Source organism: Lissotriton helveticus, chromosome 2_2 (genome assembly GCF_964261635.1).
Source record: "Lissotriton helveticus chromosome 2_2, aLisHel1.1, whole genome shotgun sequence".
NCBI lineage: Eukaryota > Metazoa > Chordata > Amphibia > Caudata > Salamandridae > Lissotriton > Lissotriton helveticus.
This window is the reverse complement of record NC_136060.1, coordinates 460156691-460179270: the sequence shown is the minus strand read 5'-3', so window position 1 is coordinate 460179270 and position 22580 is coordinate 460156691. Positions and strand designations below refer to the sequence as shown.

The 22580-nt window shown below is 46.4% G+C and overlaps 1 protein-coding gene across 5 annotated transcripts in view; it reads left to right on the top strand.

Moving 5' to 3' along the window:
* Positions 1-809: 809 nt before the first annotated feature.
* The window catches only part of PANK2 (pantothenate kinase 2), a 47816-nt gene continuing 26045 nt past the window's right edge, over positions 810-22580 (top strand). The window contains exon 1 of one of the 5 annotated variants that reach the window (XM_078678694.1): positions 810-1064. In XM_078678694.1, coding sequence (XP_078534820.1) covers positions 920-1064 — 145 coding nt within the window. In that variant the 5' untranslated portion in view covers positions 810-919. The remainder of the gene's footprint in view (positions 1065-22580) is intronic. The other 4 variants (XM_078678698.1, XM_078678696.1, XM_078678697.1 and 1 more) reach the window with 4 other exon arrangements.

Below are 22580 nucleotides of genomic sequence, written 5' to 3'. Positions count from 1 at the left end.
CAGTGGTGCATAAAAGATTAGACTATTCGTAAAACAACGTGTTCAGCGCTGTGCTACTGGTCTTGATCATTATTATTTTTTTTTCCTCTTGTAACTCCGTGACTGCCTCATCACTGGAACCAAAATAGAACCCCCTCCTTCCTCCTTCCTCCTTTCAACCACAAAGGGGCCTTTCTCTTCCATTCTCTATCCGCCCCTCCGCTGTTGCCTAGGAGACTAGCAGGTCCAGCACAGTAAGATTTCACCATGGACATAGAAAAGGGACACATAGATCATCCAGCCCGTCCACAAATAATATTTGTCAAACGAACGGTAAAAAATGATTTTTTTTAAGTGAGATATATGAATCTGGAACACAACTCTCATAAAATGTTAAAACATCTTATAATTTTTTAAACTACATACACAGACTACGTAAAAAAACAAAACGTGTGGAAAACGTTCATGTCATAGGAAACGTCTTAAAATTTCAACATGTGAAAGCGTGATCTTAAAAAAGCAAACAATTATTTCATTTTGAAAACGGTTTGTCATATTTAGCAAATTACTTCCTTTTCTTCTCTCTTACAACTAACATCAAGACTGGGCATGCTCTTTTCACAATGAGCAGCTTATAGCCTTGTAATGTAAAGATTGGCGCCTGAGCATCCGCTGACTGTCCTTCTTTTATCTTTAGTCCTCACGCGTAAATCACACAGGAATACTTTATTGGCCTACAGCAGGTATCAATCTTCCGCATCCCGCACAGGGATTGGGTAGAGAAGGAGCAGAGGAGATTCTTCGTGGTCCCGCCCCTCGGCTGCGCTTGCGCAGAGCGCTGTGGAGGGACGGGGGCGGAGGCAGGGATCTGCAGAGGGATCCAGACAGCGGATGGGCGGTAGCGCGCACCAGGGAAGGAGGGAGGGGGCGGTAGAGCTCCATGGCGCCTGAGGAGGATGAGCAACGGCCGAAGCAGCCACGGTGCCCCGACAGCCCCCCAATGGAGCACGGGGGGCGAATTTCTCCTTCAGCTACAATGCGGGCCCGCCAGCAGCGGCTGGACTCGCTCAAGAAGAACCGCCCGCGTGAGTAGCGATCACTGTGGCCAATATGCATCGCAGTTCCACACCGCTGCTCTGACACCCGCCTCTTTTTACACCATCACTCACCCTTTACACCCACCCACCCCACTTTACACCCACTCCCCCCTGTTTACACCCACACCCCCCACTTTACACCATCACCCCCCACTTTACACCATCACCCCCCACTTTACACCATTACCCCCCACTTTACACCATTACCCCCCTGTTTACACCATCACCCCCCTGTTTACACCATCACCCCCCTGTTTACACCATCACCCCCCTGTTTACACCATCACCCCCCTGTTTACACCATCACCCCCCTGTTTACACCATCACCCCCCTGTTTACACCATCACCCCCCTGTTTACACCATCACCCCCCAGTTTACACCCCCTGTTTACACCATCACCCCCCGTTTACACCATCACCCCCCGTTTACACCATCACCCCCCGTTTACACCATCACCCCCCGTTACACCATCACCCCCCCTGTTACACCATCACCCCCCCTGTTACACCATCACCCCCCCTGTTACACCATCACCCCCCCTGTTTACACCATCACCCCCCTGTTTACACCATCACCCCCCTGTTTACACCATCACCCCCCCTGTTTACACCATCACCCCCCCTGTTTACACCATCACCCCCCCTGTTTACACCATCACCCCCCCTGTTTACACCATCACCCCCCCTGTTTACACCATCACCCCCCTGTTTACACCATCACCCCCCCTGTTTACACCATCACCCCCCCTGTTTACACCATCACCCCCCCTGTTTACACCATCACCCCCCCTGTTTACACCATCACCCCCCCTGTTACACCATCACCCCCCTGTTTACACCATCACCCCCCTGTTTACACCATCACCCCCCTGTTTACACCATCACCCCCCTGTTTACACCATCACCCCCCTGTTTACACCATCACCCCCCTGTTTACACCATCACCCCCCCTGTTTACACCATCACCCCCCCTGTTTACACCATCACCCCCCCTGTTTACACCATCACCCCCCTGTTTACACCATCACCCCCCCTGTTTACACCATCACCCCCCCTGTTTACACCATCACCCCCCCTGTTTACACCATCACCCCCCCTGTTTACACCATCACCCCCCCTGTTTACACCATCACCCCCCCTGTTTACACCATCACCCCCCCTGTTTACACCATCACCCCCCCTGTTTACACCATCACCCCCCCTGTTTACACCATCACCCCCCCTGTTTACACCATCACCCCCCCTGTTTACACCATCACCCCCCCGTTTACACCATCACCCCCCGTTTACACCATCACCCCCCGTTTACACCATCACCCCCCCGTTTACACCATCACCCCCCCGTTTACACCATCACCCCCCGTTTACACCATCACCCCCCCGTTTACACCATCACCCCCCCGTTTACACCATCACCCCCCCGTTTACACCATCACCCCCCCGTTTACACCATCACCCCCCCGTTTACACCATCACCCCCCCCTTTACACCATCACGCCCTCTCCTTTACACCATCACCCCCTCTCCTTTACACCATCACCCCCTCTCCTTTACACCATCACCCCCTCTTCTTTACACCATCACCCCCCTCTTCTTTACACCATCACCCCCCTCTTCTTTACACCATCACCCCCCTCTTCTTTACACCATCACCCCCCTCTTCTTTACACCATCACCCCCCTCTTCTTTACACCATCACCCCCCTCTTCTTTACACCATCACCCCCCTCTTCTTTACACCATCACCCCCCTCTTCTTTACACCATCACCCCCCTCTTCTTTACACCATCACCCCCCCATTTCACACCATCACCCCCCATTTCACCCCTTTACAACCCATCATTATCTCCACAACAGATCGTATTAAAAACACCTACGTCAGTACCCCACAAAATACCAGTTTTCTAACATACCAGGATGCCCCTAACGCATATTACCACGCGCTTACCTACTCATCTCGGGAAAATATCAGTGTAACTGTCATTAATAAATATATATATATATATGTCATGCAATGTCACAAGATTGTACGTTCAACGCATTTAGCGCCACCAGTGTGCAGTTAGACGCTAATGCCACGGGCGAGGGTGGACGGGGTGGGCAGCACTGACAAGTGACAGGGAAGGAAGGGGTGTGGCTTGTGGCTTTTTCTGGAGCTCAGCTGCGGACATTGCCAGTCCTGCATTTGCGCAGTGTAATGCTGTGGTTGCTTGTTGCTGTAAGAGGACAAACGTCCCCTCTGGCTCCTTCATGGTCAAGAGGCCTAGACCTGTACTGGTGGAGTCCAAAAGTGTAGTGCATGCGAGCCTCAGGTAGCTGTTTACCGCCACTTCCCGCTAGAGCGGTTGTAAATCCTGCTAAGTTCCAGTGTAATATTACAGTACTGATGGGCCTACAAGTGCACGGTCTGTACCCTCTTATTTAGCTTCTGTGCAACGCCGCCTTTGTAAGCCTGGGTGTAGCGCGATCTGCTGGAAGAGCTCATGTTATCAGCATTTTTAAACAGACTATATAATATTAGATGTAGTATATAGAGAGTGTAATGTATTGCTCTTGCCTTCAACGCCCCGTTTGTTTCTTCCTTTCCCTGTTCATGCTTCAGCATTGTATTTGATGTTACTTCAATGTAGTGCCTTATGCAAGCGAGCAACACCGTGTCTGCGCCCTTGTTCGAATTAAAACCCATAAAGCTGACACACCTCTTTTTCGCAGCAGCGAGGGTTTAGCAGGCCGAGCCGTTTAGCTGTCTTATGATTGATTACTGTTTTAAATAGAGAGGAAAAAAATGTTGCCTCAGGCACAGTCTCTACATGACAGCAGGTTTGTGCTTCACTGCCCAAGATAACATTTTGCATTTTTTCTAAAACCATGTCGCTCCATAGTATATGGGGGTAGAAGGGTAATTTACTTTAGCATTCTATTTTATTTTGCCTTCAAGTCCCCAGTTTATTAATCGAACACAGCAACGAGGTTATATGAACTCCGCTTCGGAGTGGTTTGAGTTGTTGACCAAGGAGCATGGGTGCCAGGACTCTTCTAATTTTATGGATTATACACACATAGCTTGTGAGTTCTGTATGCCCAGATAGGACGACACTGCCATGGCAGGAATATAATTTAAGGATTAAAAAAAAAATGCTGTTTAGCATGCAATTTATCTTTCATCCACGTGGAACCTGTAATCCTGATGCACACTGTCTGGACATAACTTCTAGCCAGGGCAAAAATTCTTAATAAAATGCATAAACAGTTCGCCATGTCACCACACGGAGTGACGTCAGCAGTAGTTGTGTATCAGCCTTAAGAATCCTTACCTTTAAAGAAAATGGGCTATTTACCTTTCCTTGCGTTCCACATCTTCCTCACGTGACCGCTACACAAGTATCATAAAGGTGAAACCCGCAATATTAGTAGTCCCTCAACTGTTTGACAGTTTGTACAGGTGCAACACCAAAGCTGGCAACATATGGTGAATGTGTATTCAACGTCTTTACAGACAAGTTGACGAGTGTGTTCTTCCCAGAATCCCAACAGTTTCTAAATGCCCCAATCCCGTGTTTTGCTTTTACAATTAAGCAGCTAGGTTTAATCTTGATATCATCATACCATTGATTTAAATGGAAACCCCTGGATAGGATTTGCTCCACTGGTATTCAGCAAGCCCTCTAGGTCATTACCCTCTGGCTGTGAAGCGCAGATTTGTTTTCACCAGTGCATGTAAAAAATGTTTCTAAAAAATCAACACGTACCCTAGTGATATGCTGCGTAAGAGAAACAGCCGTCCTTGGAATGTGACACAGTGACGGAATAAAATTGAACGTGAGAAACCGGAAATGAGACAACGGGGCATAAAAGAAGGAAGGCAGTTTGACTGAGGCGCAGGCCTATGAGGAAGGACGAGAGCATATGATAAGGAGTTTACAAGGAAGGAGTGGATTTTAGAAAAGGTATGGATGTGTGCGTGTTTTAAGGGGGAATGGGAAAGGAAGCTTTGAGAAATGTATGAGGGCAGTGATAAGAGTGATGAAGCAAACGGTAGGTGTGTGTGAGGTGATCTGGATGGAAAAAAAATGTGAAGGAGAGCTAGAGCAGGGTATCAGAAAATGGACAAAGTGTGGGTATTTGGAAAAAACGCTCGGAGAGTGGGCTGAGGGTGAGCGAGAGATAGGGGTGAAAATGGTGAGAAAGGGTACGATATGGGCAGTCTGTAACAAGAGGATAAGTAAGGAGGAGCTGTTGGAAAGAGGATTATGTGTGAGACAGAGGAGATGGAAAAGCTTGATCTTTAAAGAACGGAAAAATAAGCAAATGCTTATGGACCATCTAACAGGGAATGGTATATCGCCAGCAAAACTGGGATGCCATGGTCAGCAAGAGAACGATGGATTTGACCTAGACATCTTGACTGGGAGTGAGTGAAAAGTTTCAGCACCCTGTTCCTTATCTTATGTTTGCTATAGTTGCCCTAAGTGGACAAGGGTATGCTCAGACATAGGTCCCATGCTCGCTGTGCCACTGGATTCAACTAGCTTGACTGAGGAGGGCTGCTACCTGGAAACCGTTTCTTAGGATGCTTGTTTCTGGTCTAGGAAGGACGTGGCCGGGCAGTTCAGGCTGGACTGTTCCCATGGAGAGCAGGGTCAAGACTGATTTGCATATGTCTGGGTCCAAACTGGAGTGGCATGGTGAGCAAGAGAACAATGGATTTAACCAAGATCTCTTGACTGGGGGTGAGTGTTTAACCCCATCCGCGCTAAGCGTTTTACTTCTGTGCGCTAAAGATTCACAATTACCACATTACATGATGAGCTGAGCTCGTCATGAGCGTACGACAGGCGTACCTCATGACGAGCTGAGCTCGTCATGAGCGTGGAAGGGGTTAAAAAGTTTCACACTCCATCCATCATCTTGTATTTACTATATCACCAACAGCAGTGTATATTGCTCCATTGGTTGTAGTACAGAATGATATAACTTCACCCAGGCTTGCAAACATCCTTGCATTTGTCATAAGACGTTGAGAGGGAGATAGAAGTAAGGAATATGAGGAAGTAAGTGGAGGTAGTTGAGAGATACAAGAAGGTGGTAAAGGAGAGGGAAATAAGAGAGGAGTAAGGTGGGAAAATGAGGATGGGGTGTGGTGTCATCATAGGACTGGGTTGAGGTAAAATTAAAAAACCTGAAATTTGGTACTTGAGTCACAGAATAATGGCACGCTTTAGTCATCATAACTATATTCTATTTTTAACATGTGATCCTATCTCAGTATTTAGACATTTACATTCTTAATCTACACTCTGAATTAATAGCCTAGAACAAACGCTTGTATTGCTTTCGAGGTTTTATAATACGCAGACCTACACCTGAAGGCATCTTAGCACTATCAAAACATATCACAGAACAAACCGCCAGGTCAGTTACTAGCTTTTGCTACTCGCAGTGGCGTCTGGAATTTGGACAGGATAAAGACCGGCTTTGAGGGCTTTCCTAAATTTTAACAGATAGGGCTTCACTGTCGGGATCTTCCTGATATAGAGGTCTGAGACAGTTTAGGCTTTCAGCTTGGGTCCCTCGTACTCTGCAAACTCTTCCCAACACCCCTCGGACACCACACGCTCTGGAGTGTGAGCTAGCACAGGTTTTCAGTTGAGAGCACGGGTCCTTCTAATTCGGCAGACTTCCCCAGCACTCCTCGAGCTCCTGGCGTTTTAGCACCCCAGGTGGTCTGCTGCTCTTTACAAGCACTCTCCTCTGCACAGTGTGATTATGGCGTACCTCAGGACGGTCCTTGTCCCAACCAGGAAAAGTAGTAAGGAATTTTCCAAGTTCCATGACAAAAGGCTCTTTGAGGAGTCAGCCCTGCACAATTGCCACATCTTTTGAGGGGCCCAATTCAGTCAACTTGGGATACATTTTTATCACCAAGGAACGGCGCCTCTCCATTGAGAGAGCGCAATTGGTGTTTTCTAAGAAACATAGGTATGTTGTGCTCATCCAAAGAGAATCTTGGGAGAACTGAGGTTGCCACTGTCTTTCACCTCCTCCTGGCCAAAATCTTAGAGGTATTGGGTTGTCCCAACAGCTTGTCAGCAGTTTGTCCAGGAGCGATTTTTGGGGAACCTTGACAGACTTTGCAATGAATGTGGCCATCTAGCTATCAATTTCAGGCATTACGGCAACTTTACTGTCCAAAGATGGTCTGGGGCATCCCGCCCATAGGAGGCCCCTCACTTCTTTTCCAATTGGTTTACACATGTGACTAGCCATTTACTGAGCCACTCGGTCTACTGGAACCCACTCTGCCGACCGGGAATGGTAGATGTTCTCCTGGTCTTGCATGCCTTCTGTTTCCGCTGAACCCCTGCAGCGGCTTCTGTATGCGGAGCAGACAAATATAGCCTGGGTTTTTTAGGGCCCATTATAACCTCCAAGTTCTACTGGGCCTTGGCTCGTTGGTCCTCGTGATCATCAAGATCAGTGTCCCTGAGGTCTTCCCCCGTCCTCAGTAGTACCAGGTGAATTACGGTCATCGACCGGGTAGTTTCAGGCAACATTGGGTATACCATGAGGCTTCCTCTGCATTTAATCACTGCTGGGTTAAGGAGCTCCAATGCGTCTGAAGGTTGAGAGGATAACCCTATAGCAGAAGCCGGTGGTGAGGTTCTAATGGCTGCCAGGGGCCTAGGTCTTCCATGATGGGGGGGTTCACACTGCGCTGGTCAGCAATAATGAGCTGTTGTCTGCTATGGAGTTCTAGAACTGCGGACATAGCCCGCTGCCTAACACACAATCTTTGGATCAGTTTCCTCTTATTTCCAGGGAAAGATTTTCTATTCTGCTTTCCAAAGTCAAATCGGGCTCCCCTACTGATAGTTGTCCAGCTTATTTACTGAAGGAGGCCTTCTCAGTCTGCCCTTACCCTCCCCTTTCTTTGCTGAATAACTCTCTCACATTGGGGGTGGTCCCTGACCTCTTCAAATCTGCAAAAGTTATACCTATATTGAAGAAGACAGGGGCCGACCCCTCCCTTCCCACTAGTTTTCGTCGTATCTCTTTACTCCCCTTTTTGGGGAAGCTTTTAGAGAGCCATGTCACCTCCTGTCTAAGCCAGTTCGTTGAGGCCTCTAATTTTTTGTATCCCCATCAAGCGGGCTTTCGCCCTGCGCACTCGACTGAGTCCGTCATTCTTACGGTTCTTGATGAACTTGGACGTGGCTCCGACGTGAATTCCTTCCAGGCCTTGGTTCTTCTGGATCTCTCGGCCGCATTTGACACGGTCAACCGTACTATCTTGGTCGACCGTGTCAGGTGCGCTGGCCTACAGGGACCTGCCTTGGCTTGGATTTCCTCTTTTCTGGAGAACCGTCATCAGGCGGTTCAGCTAGCTGGCTTTTCAGCCATAGCCTGCCCCGTCACTTCTGGTGTTCCCCAGGGCTCTTCTCTTTCTCCTCTTCTTTTCAATCTCTATATTCTTTCCCTTATCTTGGCACTGCACAAACTGGACGTCACAGTTTTCAATTACGCTGACGATCTCCAGCTTATTTTCAATATCTCATCTTCTTCTTCCTCAATTCTTAACTTTCAATCTGTTATGACCTTTATCAGCGACTGGATGAGCATGAACCATCTTAAGCTCAATCCAGATAAGACCGAGCTGGTCCTTACTGGTGGTGCCCCTAGTCCCTGGTCTTCTATTTTCTGGCCCCCTTCCCTTGGTTCTCCCCCCTCCCCTTCTCACACTGTTAAAAGTCTAGGCATCAAAGTCAGCAGTGATCTATCTATGCATCACCAAGTCAGCGTGGTGGTGTCCTCATGTTTTCTTAATTTGCGTATTATACGCAAGATCTCTTGTTTTTTTTCTATTGAGGCGCTTAAATTGATCTTGCTAGCTATGGTTATCTCGCGTCTTGATTATGCGAATGCTCTGTATGTCGGTATACCCGCCTACGAGCTTCGCCATCTTCAACTCATTCAAAATCAAGCCGCACAGCTATTCTTTAAGCTTCCTAAATCCCACCACATTACTCCCCTTCTTAAATCCCTTCACTGGTTACCCCTCACTGAACGCTCTTTGTTTAGGCCTGGCTGTCTGACCTGTAAGGCATTAGTTGGATCCGCTCCATCATTTCTGTCCACCAAACTTAATTAAAGCCTAACATTCTCACCCGTGATCTTCGCTCCTCCACTAAAAACCTACTACATGTCCCCCGCTTTAAAAGGAAGAAACATGGTGGTCGGTGCTTTTCCTATATGGTCCCTGCGTTTTGGAACTCCTTACCGTTTACTATTAGAACCACAGCTTATTACATGGAGTTCCGCAAACTGTTGAAAACCTGGCTGTTTTCACAAGCCTTTGCTGAGTGAGTAGTTCCTCCCTTACATTTGTCCTTAGTGCCACGAAACCGCTTGGTCATCGAGCGCTCAATTAATTCCTTTCAACTTCTGCAGAGATGCATCTACTGCAACAACAAATTCCTCATCTTGAGAAAATGGTATGGGGTCTTCTACAGTCTGTCAGTCCTTCCTCCAAGTTCCTGCCATTGTGCTCAGAAACAGAGTTAAATTAAACTGTCCAGCTGCGTAATGGAGGCATGGGCTCTGCAAAATTGCTGAGCTATCGCTTGTGACACACTCTAAGATACAACACGCCCTAGAGCTCCCAAGACCCTGGGGCTGGCGAATGCACCCGATGTTGAGGTGTGTGTGTGTGGTGGGGGGGCATACTCTGCATATTGAGCGCAAGTAAAACACCCCTTACAAGTTGTTTCACAGCCAGTGCTACTGAAATAATCAGAAAATAACTGAGTGGGTCCTGTGAGGGAAACAATGTGCCTGCTCGCGCTCCTCTTGGATTAGCAAGATGTTGGCAACGCACACTTTTCCACAGACACAGCGTTCCTAGCGGTGCAGATCGACAGCCGCACTGACCCGGGGTAGTAGAAAACTCACATGGAAACCTTGAAGTGTCTTCAAGAACACAGGCAGCGCGTCGGTGCTAAGGCGCCCTAGGGGACATGAGCCCAGAACCAGACGCCCCTTACGCGGGAAGGCCTGCTAGCAAAATAATCCCATGCCAAACGTGACTGTCTAGCAAGCATAGAAACACCTGCTACACAATAACTTTTGTTACGCGGAATAAAAAAAATGCCCTACAGTAGTCGCTATTAAGAACAGTATATTATGAGCATGATAGCATTCACAAGGAAGACCGCTTATTTGGTTGCTGAGCAGCGAAGAAAGAGGATCTGCTGTTCCTTGGGGGTGTTATTATATGGTGATAGACTGATGTGATTGGCTGTCTAAAAAGCTTATACGTACCAATGGGCTTTGTTGTCCTTTGTTTTTTTTCTTCTTCAAGTACTTGTTAAATATATCGCTGCATAGCTGAAGATAAAAGCATATTCTGAGCCTCTGGTCCTTACGTAGAATTACTGACATCTCCTCCATTGTAGCCTCAGTACAGAGAAAATATACCATTGGATGTTGCCTAATGAAAGCACTACAGGGGCTTGATATAAATAAAAAAAATAAAACAATTGCTAATAGTCAAGAGAATTCTGATCAGCCTCTTCATCCTAATGATGGAATATACAATTGCCTCGATAAAAGGCAGTGTTCACACGATTGTTAATTACAATTATATGACAAATTAATCACTTGTAAGACCCGTAGCGAATACGTAACTGGTCCAAAGGGTAAAATGGGAAGCTGAGAAAACAAGTGCATGATCTAACCATCTGAATTCCAGGATGGGAGCCGGAAAGAGCAGTGGAAACTTCATACTATATGCTGTGTACAGTCATGGCTGTCTGTAATCTTGACCTTTTTGAATCCATTTAAGGATTGAGGTTGGAGTAAGACTGTAAAAGATCGTGGAGGAACGCTAGCAAAGAACGCTCATTTGGAAAGTTAAATAACTTTAGTAACAAAAAAAGAGGACCAAAGCTGGGTTAATGGCTGAAGCAACTAAATAAAGAGACAAATGCTTTGGAAGTTAGTAAGTAAAACATAGGTGAAGGCAACAGTGGTGGGATTAATTGTGTGCATCCTGCAGAAATGCCACCTTGCATACAAAAACCTTTGTGTAACTGACAAACTCTCAGGATGTGAGCTGGTAGAACGAGTAAACGTCTTAAATGAATTCACAATAGTTGTCTGAAATAGAGGTGCAATCAATACTAAAATCAGTAATGGAGCACCGGTGTAAGTGGAATACCAACAGAAGTTTCAAAGAAAATATTCCTCCAGGGTAGGTGATCCTTCTTCTTTTGTACACAAATAGTATAGACACTGATTTGGTGCCTGATAGCAGGAGAGGCTCACTGTTAGTTCCAGTTCTCAGAAAGGGTCCGCTTTTCCTCCGACAAAATGTTTTATAGCTTTATTGGACATAGAAGACAAATATTATGCTAAACTATTACCCTTTTCCCCCAAACTATTCCAAGAAGGATGCAGTTTAAGGGCAACTTATTAGCACTTTAATGCCTCGCACTCAGCATTCGTACAATAGACATTCTGTTTTATACCATATTTGTTTTGGCTATGGCTTTTGACTGTATTTGATAGAGGTACACTATATGAAAAGTTGAAATGTTGCGGAATGCCACGAGCTTTACTGACAGCAGCTATAAGCCTATTATCTGACGCCTCGGTAAAAGTAAGGCTATCTCCAACTTTGCCCTCTTCTGTGAAAATATTTACTAATATGCTATAATAAAAACAAAATACTGTAGAGTCGTTGCTAAAGAGGTGGGATTACACCCTCTCGAGCTCTAGATTGTGTGTGTTCGGTGAGGGATGGTCAACATGTTTCATGCCTCTTATTGTCCAGTGGGTCATGGCATTTTATCAGTGACGGCCGGACGCGGACACCACATGTATATAACTCAAGCGCACCACTTAGTCACCATATTCACTTTCATTGCGCCAACAAATTTAGGAGCACCTTTTTTCTGTCTGTTGAAAATATTTGTTTAAACATTCTGAATGAAAAAGATTGAAAAGTAAAGTTAGAATACTATACTGTCGCTGGCCAAATTATATGAATATACTTATCGCAGAATCAAAGGCAGACCTATTTAAAATCTTGAGTGTTTCACTATTGCCATGGAAGTCCAGGATTACTACCCCTCCGTCCGTTGGAGAACACTTGTTTTGATAAGTATTGTTCAGCCCAGGTCCATAGGTTATTGGGTTGCCCAATTTTGTTGAAAGCCTACTATTGTAGTCTGCTCTCTATAAATCAACTTCCAGTAAGTCCTTCTACATGTGCAGTCCCAGATGATGTGACGGAACGGGCCCTCGGGATCTTCACAGCACGGGGGGCACGCACGCCGGTGCTCTAGTCATATTCCATAGTTGGTGAGGATGGTAGTATATTCCATGTGGGTATTTGTATTGTATAATTATCCGTTGTGCGCAGATGACCAAAGCACTGGGGCTGTCTTTGCCTCAGCCCACTCCTTGTCCTCTCTGGGGCCGAAGTCCTGCTCCCAACGCTCGCAGAGCGTCCGAAGAAGGTCTGGTATATCGAGCAGGAGGGACCTGTATATTCAGGAGATTCCCCCTGCCCTATATGTTCCATTTGGACTTTGATCTCCAGTAGGGTAAAGTAGGCAACGCCTTTAGCTGTTCCTTGTTGGGGTCTAGATTGTGTCTTGAGTTTTAAGTATTTGTAGAATTATGTTTTATGGAGCCCAAAGTCGTTGGTCAGTTGATCAAACAATTTAATTTGTTGGTCAGCCCAGACATCTCTTAGCATTGAAATGCCAATCGGGTCCAATGCGTGGAAACCCTGAAGGGCGGTGGCTTGCGGAAGCTGTGCACCATGCCATAATGCTTCGCCCTAATACGTTTCTTTGGGCCACTGAATGCTTTTATGGGCGGTATTTCAACACCGCAGTGGAGCCCTTGTATGAGGTGTAAGGGTCTTTGACACTGGCACTCCATAGAGCATACTATGCAGTCCATGATGACTTTAGGTCTAATTTCAGTTGCACTGTGGATATCATTCCAGTGCTAAAGACCTATTCACTGATATAGATCAGTTGCGTGGCCCAATAATCTATCCTGATGTAGGGTATGCCAAGCCCGCTGCCAAATGTGGGTTAAGTGCATTTATCAGATGCAACCCCTGTCCTAAGAATTCGAGTTAACGTTGTTTGTATTGTATTGAAAAACGTTTACGGCATTAAATAGGGCTAATGTAAAGTGCACAGACAAAGGGTGATTGTAATCCTCTTAAAGGTAGTCCTAGTTTTTTGCCCTGACCTGCGCTCTCAGGGCAGCACTTACTGCAATTCAAAATTACCTCTTTTCAACCCTTTCTAAAAATACTTGGGAATTTATAACTTTTCCCAAAATATTCCAATACTGGAATAAACCTCCCGGGATATTTTGTAGAGGGGGGCTAAGAGGGACTAAGGAGGAGGTTGCGCTGTCCTCAAGTATTCTAGGGTTCGAGTTAGAATAGTAACATTGTCCTTCCAGTGTCTGCCACGCCCACTGCTGCCCTGAGGGCGCAGTTCAGGGCAGGAAACACAAATAAGACATTTTAAACAATGCTCCTCATAATAGACAGAGGCAAGGAAGCCAAGCATTACGTTCCCAGCTCTCCCTTCCTAAATTTAAAACATCACACAGAGGTAGTGGAAGTGACCAGTAGCCACTTGGAGGCCATTGATAGCCGCCATCTCAGGAATCACTCGGTAAAAGATAGATTTGGTCCAGTTCGCGTGAAGTCCGCAGGTGTCCGCGTACACCCCCCAGCATGTTCATCAAACTGGTAGTGAGTGGGCGGGGTGCTGCACATATATCTAGAGACCATCAGCATACAGGGATACTCTGTTCTCCATGCACTCCCCCCCCCTCCCAATTCATCAGATCCCAGACAATTGTGGAATAAGTTGGAAGGGAGTTCGGTCACTAAAGCAAATGGGTGCAGTGAAGTTGTACTCCTTCCTCGCGACACTGGGAAGGGATTGGACAACACCCCATTAAACGATACCTCAGCCCATGGATCAGTGAAGAGTAGGGCGGGATAGTTAAAAAAACAAAAAAAAAAACGGGCCAAATTCTTGCCTATGCAATATTTGGTGCATGAAGGCACAATGGACTGTTTAAAAAGCCTTTTCCAAATTAATTGCTATACTGACAACTGACATTTCCATATTTTCATGACTACTTCGTGCCCAATTCACAAAGAGTTTTCCACTATTTAGCTAGTACTGTGGAAAGTTTGCATTTAGAAATTGTTCAGTGTTCCGGGATGGGCACTCGTGTCAAAGGTGAATTTCGCAGCTTTAAGTTTGTGGGTGTTCATCTGCAAATTGAGGGGAATGTCCACGCAGGAAATGCTAGCATATGTATTCATGTCAAAAGCAGGAGGAGTTCATAGCCCTGCGGGGGGAACATTGCATATTTAATTGATGTTTCTGGAGAAAAAAAATGTCGTCTTCGCAGCAGTCGAGAACTGACCTGCTGATCTGGTGAACTGTCAAACGTCTGTTGGGTTTCATTTGCAAATTTAGTGTAGTGTCGTATATTTTATTTAAAAGAAAAAAAATATCCACCAAGGAGTATCCCAAAAAGTTAAATGTGCGAATGCAGAGTTTCGTTAACTTTTTGGATGTGATATTTCCACCTGTGCATGTAATCTGCTTCCTGTTCTCGCCACATTTTCCATCTTTTGCAGACTGTCTTAAGATAGGGTTACTGAGCAGCATCTTGTGACATCTGCCAACCTTAATTGAAATGAGGGGTGCTCTCTTCAGAGTTGGGCGGAAACTTACCGGGACTGTTTGTTGCTGCTGCTGGCCCCCTGCTTCTGACGCCGGTCTCCCCCGCTGCCTCTCTTGACATCAGTGCGCAGCCGCCGAGGGGGGAGTCTACATCCCCCAGGAGTCCTTGCGGCCGCACACGCCAATTCTGCGCCCGGTGGCGCATAAAAGATCCTCAGAGCTCCGGTGGAGCGGGTGCTCTCTTCAGCGTTGGGCTGAAGTGGGCACCCGCTTACCGGGACTGTTTGTTGCTGCTGCTGGCCCCCTGCTTCTGACGCCGGTCTCCCCCGCTGCCGCTGCCTCTCTTGACATCAGTGCACGGCCGCCGAGGGGGGAGAATATACATCCCCCAGGAGTCCTTGCGGCCAGATGCCGCATACGCCAATTCTGCTCCCGGTGGCGCATAAACGATCCTCAGAGCTCCCGCGTCGCGGGACGCGCGCGGGTGACGGGCTAAGCCCGGGCAAAGGGTGGGCCGTCTGAGGCAGAACGAGGCTGGGCTGGGCCATTCCCCTTGGCAGCGGAGTCCCAAAACATTAACACTGGACAGCCTGAAACTGTGTGAGTAAACTGACTAAATGGGGATATATTTGTTAGCCACAATTGTTTGTGACCGTCCTTGGTTGTAACTCTTTTAATCTTTAGAAATTTATTAGGCTTGCTCTCTCAATAAGCTTTTTATTATTTGGTCTTGAGAACTAGACATCTAGTCTCATTTTAATGTTAAATACCAGTCCTTGCTTTTTATTAGATCTATGTATAACTAATGGGAGAACAAATGAGTTTATAGGATTTGTTGTGTAGGCCCACGTCCTATATTTTTCTTTTTTCTTGATATGTGCTGCCATTTGAGCCGGCCCTACTGTCACTGACATAAGCGCCACAGTATCTCTTACGCCACTTTTAATATGTCAAAGCGTAAGGGTACTAAAAATAATCCCTCATCTGTGGGCCCAACCATAAAATCGTTTTTGGTGAAGGCGGGTAGCGCCATCAATGTCGAAATTGATAGGGCTGAACGCCGAATTTCCCTAGGCGCTAGTAGTTTACCCACTCCAGTTAGTTTGATTGAACCCCTCGTGGAGTCTAGTATCGGTGTTAGTATAGTTAACATTGATACTGTGGACTGTGTAGATATTGAATCCGACTTTAAGACTCCAGAGCCCAAAGATACCCACAATTCGATGCTTACTACTGATGTGCCAACTCTTAGAAAAAGACGGGGTTGTAGGAAATCACAGCCCAAACAGGGGGCGATTAAGAAAAGCTATAAAACCTACCCCCATTGCTTCCCTAGGGGAACAAACATCCAGCATTGGGATGATAAACGATACTCTGGCAAACCAGATTATTAATGTGCTGGCAGGAAAGATTGAAGCATATCTTAAACCCCTATACGATAAAATAGATATAATCTATGAGGAAGTGACTAGGCTCAGAGGAGATTTGACTACCCAGAATGAGCTATTTAAAGTAACTACTAATAAATGTAGTAATTGCTCTCGATCTGGAAGTGAATTAGGAATAGTTAGATCCATGGGAACTTCTATTGACCCTACGACCAAGGTTAAGAACACGGGAGACAATGTTGTACCCCGTGTTGCTAACAAGCACCCAGTAGGGGGCAACCAGACCCATAATCCCGCCAATCAAGATACTGGTAGTACGGAAGACACACCTGAGGCCACTACTGGGGCAGAGAAAGTGATAACAGCGGGAGGGCGCTGTAGTGCCATCAATTTGCCCCCCTATTGTGCTCCTTGCGTAGCATTTAGCCCGACACATATAGAGACACATGCCTCACTTAAGAATAAAACTATATATTGGCTTAATTATAATTGCGGCTTTCCATTGAAATATGCAGATCAGATTCTCACTACGAGAAGAGTCAATTGGATAGGCCCCTCAAAAAAGTCTATAAAGGGAGACTGTCATTATTAATTTTAAGAACCCGCATTTTCCAAGAATCTCTCTGGATAGAGTGATATCTTTGCCAGTTGATCACCAGTGCATTTCCTTACTACCACTTGCCTTTTTCTATAATCATCTTAAGCAAGGACTGTTTAGAGGGCTAAATCAGGAATCCCAAAGAATCAATAGATCAATATCTTACCAGCCGCACTTTAATTTACCTGTTTATAACCGTTTTCAATCCCTCAGTAACCTGGAGGAGAACGATTGACTGAATTTGGATAGCCATACAATGGAAAGACCGGATAGTAGGGGTAGAGAGAAACCTGGAAAGAACAATTCAGTGGATCTGGGTATCGTGAGATCTACAAGCCCTCATGGGGTTAAGTATATAGTAGATGTAAGTCGGGAGGGTCCAGAGCAAAGGCTGACTTATGAAGATTCTATCGGCCAACTTGTAGATATAGGAGCAGTTCACCAAGAAAGAGGTCTTTCAATAGCCACCTGGAACATTGCTGGGCTGACCAAAAAGAGTGCAATGTTAGGATGGTCAGATTTTCTTAATTCCCATGATATTATTTGACTCAGAGACTTGGTGTACAGGTTCTGTTAGCTTTGAAGGGTTTGTATCCTATGATTTACCTGCTCTCAGCTCAGTGGCCGTAAGAGCCAAGGGGGGCTTTTAATTCTATTGTCAACTAATTTGCGTATATCAGTAAAAAGGCATATTAATATTGGTTGTCACTCCCAGGTACTCTGGTTGCACCAAAACCATGTACGTGATGTTCTCCTAATTAATTTTTATAATAATCTGTTTGACAATTCTCATTCCAAAGTTGTCTTGGAACTGGAAAATGTAATTGCTAAGCTAAGTGTGGGCAAGGATGCTATGTTTGACATAATTTGGGTGGGGGATTTTAATATTGCTGTCTGTTCGCTCTCTAATGCTAGGGTGTGTGGGGTCAGAAATGACTTAGGAGATGACGGTACTCACTTTCCCCATAATTTATACTGTGAAACCCTTAATACTTTTATGGCTAATCACGATTTGGATATTATACAGTGTGCAAGGGATGGATTGGGGAACTTGGTCCCCACTTTTACAGGAAGAAATGCTAACACCATTATCCGTTTTGGTATCAGCTAGCATTATTTCTATGTGTACCATTCCGAGGATAGAAGAATCCCTGCTTAGTTTCCATAACTGGATCATAATGAAAGTAGACATTTGGGAAAATACGTCCGTCAATACACCAGTAATTGTGGACCATATCGCACCGTGTAGACCCAAAGGGGTAAGAATTAAATGGAAAGGGGTGAACCCGGATAGAACGTTGAAAAATATAGTTACTAATAGCTATGCAGAGATAATTAAGAATCTGGATGTTAATAGTGCGCCTGCATTGATTTTAATGAATTTCTGCAAAATAAATAACACTATTGACTCTATTTTGACCATAGCATCTAAAAAGGAATTTATACCGAAAAAGGACTGGTTTAATCATGCCTGTACACATTCACTTACCCAGTTAAAACAAGCATTGGTAAGTAAGCCTAGGGATACGCTTGTAAGGAAGTTAAGATCAGATTATAAAGTTATTCTTAATCAGAGGAAGAGAGAATTGCAACAAGAGGCCTGGAATAAACTTGCCACGGCTACTTCTGACTGGAGGCTAGCCATTGGAACAGAGATGCGTCACTCATTCCCCGAGCAGATTCGTGGGCGTTCCGGTGATTTTTACTCATCCCGCCCATTTTCGTGCGTCATTGCGGCGGTGGGCGGATGTTGTGTTTTTTTTTTTCCCCGGCATCCTTCGGCACACCAGCCGGCTCGCTCTCCCTGTGAGGACGCAGACCCGACCCGCTCCCTACTCCGAGCCGACTCCGTGCATCAGAAAACGCACAGCCACGAACTTGACAGCAGGCAGCATATTCGCTTAATCAAACAATATGCAGCCTAGTGTGCGGCTGCAAGCTCCCACCAAAGAAGAGTACACATGAAGATCCGGCGCCGGGTGTATAAAGTGGAATGTGCTGCGGCTTGATCAAAGTTCTAACACACCCTCAGTCAGGTTCGAGTTGTATGAAGGACTGCTGAAGATTCATGAAGACAGTACCCAGACATTTGAAATATGGGCTTGACATCATGAGTAGAAGTAAGAACAAACCGCCAACACTGATCGAGGACTGGTTGTACGATAACCAAAGCAGGCGGGACCAAATAGTACACTCCATAGCCCCTGTGCTAGCGTGTTGCCACAAATCTCAAGATGGCAGCACTCGGACACGCCAGCGCCAGATGGCTCCAGGTTGCGTGCATGTGCCAAACAGTGTCACTCAGCCAGTTCTGACGCGGTGGAACGGCGCACATCCCAGAGGATCCTCGAGGTGGCCCATGGGGCTTCATGCATGAGGTAAGATGCATGTGCAATATTTAAACAGCATATAACGGTTAAAACGGCCACCGTACCAGCAGGACGTTGTACATGAAGAAAAAATAAAATATCGACAAACTCACCACTGTTTTTCTCAAACAAGGTGGCCTCCTCGGACCGCCGGCACAGAGACGACTATGCCAAACAATTATCGTGTGCAGTGCATGCACGCAATGTAAGCAATACAAATAAACACTCCCAAGAAAGATTCATGGCAAAGGCCAAACTGTTGGAAGCTCCATGTTCTACAGATGTATGAAACCAAGATTTGTATGTCTGTGAAAAACCCGAAGATGAAAGTTTTCTTATAAAATCCCACCCGTTCCTTTTGACTGCAACGTGTAGGCAAATTCCATATGAATTTTGAATGTACTCTGGGTCACGCAATTTGTGCCTGAAAAACTTCATAGGAGAGCAAAATGAATTCACCGGCTGTATATTGTTAGTCTAGATGACGTAAGCAGTACTGGATACATCAAAGTCCAAATAAAATAATGTAGTTGAGCACGGCACTCATAGGCTAGCGCCGTAAGATTTGAAGATTGCGCTGTCATATTCGATCGTACCTAGTGCATTTTGGGTGCTGTAGTTTTGATTCTGATAACGATTTACAGCAGAAAGGCACGGGTCGGAAACACTGTCCTGGTGGATAAAGTCAAGTCTTAAGGAGCTAACCTAAGTGTTTTTAGAACTGTAGGTGGCGCTAGAGACTCACAGCCCCAGTCCCCCCGTAAGGAAGAAGCCACAAGGGTCCGGCAGCTGTAGTCCCGAGGCGCGTCTTTCTAGGTCACAAAGGACAGGCTGGTCCGGTTTTAGATTTCTCGAGTGCCATTCAGGAGGGACAAGTTGCATCTTTTCTGTGGGTGCAGTGCTCCAGGCCTCTAGGGGGAGGCTGGGGAATAGAGCTAAAGGTCCCCAGAGGCATGCTGTCCTGTCAAGGGGGCCTTACTTCTCAAGGCTCGGAGAGAAGATAACGCACATAGTTTGCTTGGATCTGACAAGCCATACGTTTAGTCTGTATTAAATCTGTCCCAGAATCCTCCGGTGGCCTGGCTGTGCTTGCTTCCCTGCCCCCTGGCTGTGCTTGCTTCCCTGCCCCCTGGCTGTGCTTGCTTCCCTGCCCCCTGGCTGTGCTTGCTTCCCTGCCCCCTGGCTGTGCTTGCTTCCCTGCCCCCTGGCTGTGCTTGCTTCCCTGCCCCCTGGCTGTGCTTGCTTCCCTGCCCCCTGGCTGTGCTTGCTTCCCTGCCCCCTGGCTGTGCTTGCTTCCCTGCCTGTGCTTGCTTCCCTGCCCCCTCGCTGTGCCTGCTTCCCTGCCCCCTCGCTGTGCCTGCTTCCCTGCCCCCTCGCTGTGCCTGCTTCCCTGCCCCCTCGCTGTGCTTGCTTCCCTGCCCCCTCGCTGTGCTTGCTCTCCTGGGTGTGTGTGTGGCTCTGGGTTTGTATGTGTGGTAGTAATTGCTGTCTGCTGAGCTCGTCCAGTAGGGTACAATAGGTCTCACATTTGCGATAGATTGAGCTATTGGCAATGTAAATGACAATGCCATTTATTTATCCGTTTTCAAAACCAACAACTAAATATAAAAAATTGTCCTTTACAATGCCAATAGCTCTAACTTTTGCAAAGGCGAAACCATTGCATTGTAAATGCTTGTTAAAAGATGAAGCAATGCCTGAACTGACATCAAACGTGAATAGTGAGACATGGGTTGCCCGTTTTTCGAGTATTTTTAAAACCGATACTAGTAATAATCCTAATAATTTAGGTACCTGGCCTATTATACCGCTAAATATAACTTTAGAAGAAGTGGTACAAGGTATCAAAAGCAGCAAGGGAGGAAAGGCCCCGGGCCCGGACGGGGTGCCTATTGATGTATATAAAGCAATACCTGCACTATGGGGCCCTCTCCTGAATATTGTATTTAATGCTGCTGTTATGGAAGGAGCCCCCCCTACGTGGGGTGAATCAATCAGTATTCCAATTTATAAAAAGGGGGTGAAATCAGACCCGAAAAATTACCGCCCGATTTCTTTATTAGATTCCGCCATTCAAATAATGAGCAGGATTTTACTGGTAAGATTAGAAGAATGGGCAGAGGATAACCGGATTTTAGCAGAATCGCACTACGGTTTTAGAAAAGGGCGAGGTACCCTCGAACAATGCATTAATTTAGACTTATTAATTGGAAAATATACATGTGCCAAGCAAGGGTCCCTTTATCTATGCTTTATGCTTTGCTGACCTTAGTAGCGCCTTCGATCTGGTGGACCATTCCATCCTATGGCCAACCCTCCTAGGTCTTGGAGCCCCAGAACCTATCATTTTCTTTTTGGCAAGGCTCTATGAAAGACTGTTAACATCTGTTCGGTTTGGTCATGGGGGGGGGGGAGGAATGCACCCCCAAATTTAGGGTAAGATTTGGCATCCAACAGGGCTGTGTCTTAGCCCCTCTACTTTTTACACTTTTTATTAAAGAGGTTGACGCAGTTCTTAAGCAAGGTAAATAGGATGCACCACAGGCGGATGGCATAGATGTGGCGGTGTTGCTATACGCGGATGATGCCGTGCTTTTGTCTAGGACCCCACTGGGCCTCTAGCGTCTTCTTGATGCATTTGTTGATTTTATGACAGGGAGAAAAATGGTGATCAACAAGAGTAAAACCTATGCTATGGTATGTGGCCAAAACAGAAAAAAACTGAAACCCTTTTTTATCGAAGGAAAGAAAATCGAGACTGTGGATAAATTCTGTTATTTAGGGATAACGTTTGCAGGGGACGGTACATGGTCACAAGAAATGTTGAACGTTCAGGCAAAGATTACCAAAAGTGTCCATGGTGTTTTTTAGGTCTCGCCTGTCGATGCGCATGCGCATCGAGCAAGCGAGACTATAGGGGCTCATCCAGACTTTATCTAACTTGCAAGGAATCGTGGCGATTCCTTGCAGTGCCCGTGACTTTTAAGCTCAATGCGCATGTGCATTGAGCTTAAAAGCGCGTGCACATGCACCCAGCCGCCTACTCTCTCTCTCAGCCTTCCCACAACTCCGCCCCCTCACTACTTGATTGCACGGCCGCTAGGCCGTGCCTCCCCTACTCTCCTCCCCCCTCCTCCTCTCCTCCCATGCCTGCCTGCCTCAACTCTCCGCCTCCCGCCCCCTCCCCCTATTTACAACGGATGCATGCAAACATGTTTTTTCCGCCCCCTCACTACTTGATTGCACGGCCGCTAGGCCGTGCCTCCCCTACTCTCCTCCCCCCTCCTCCTCTCCTCCCATGCCTGCCTGCCTCAACTCTCCGCCTCCCGCCCCCTCCCCCTAGTTTACAACGGATGCATGCAAACATGTTTTTTCAGATTGCAACGTTATTTTAATATTATATTATAATCT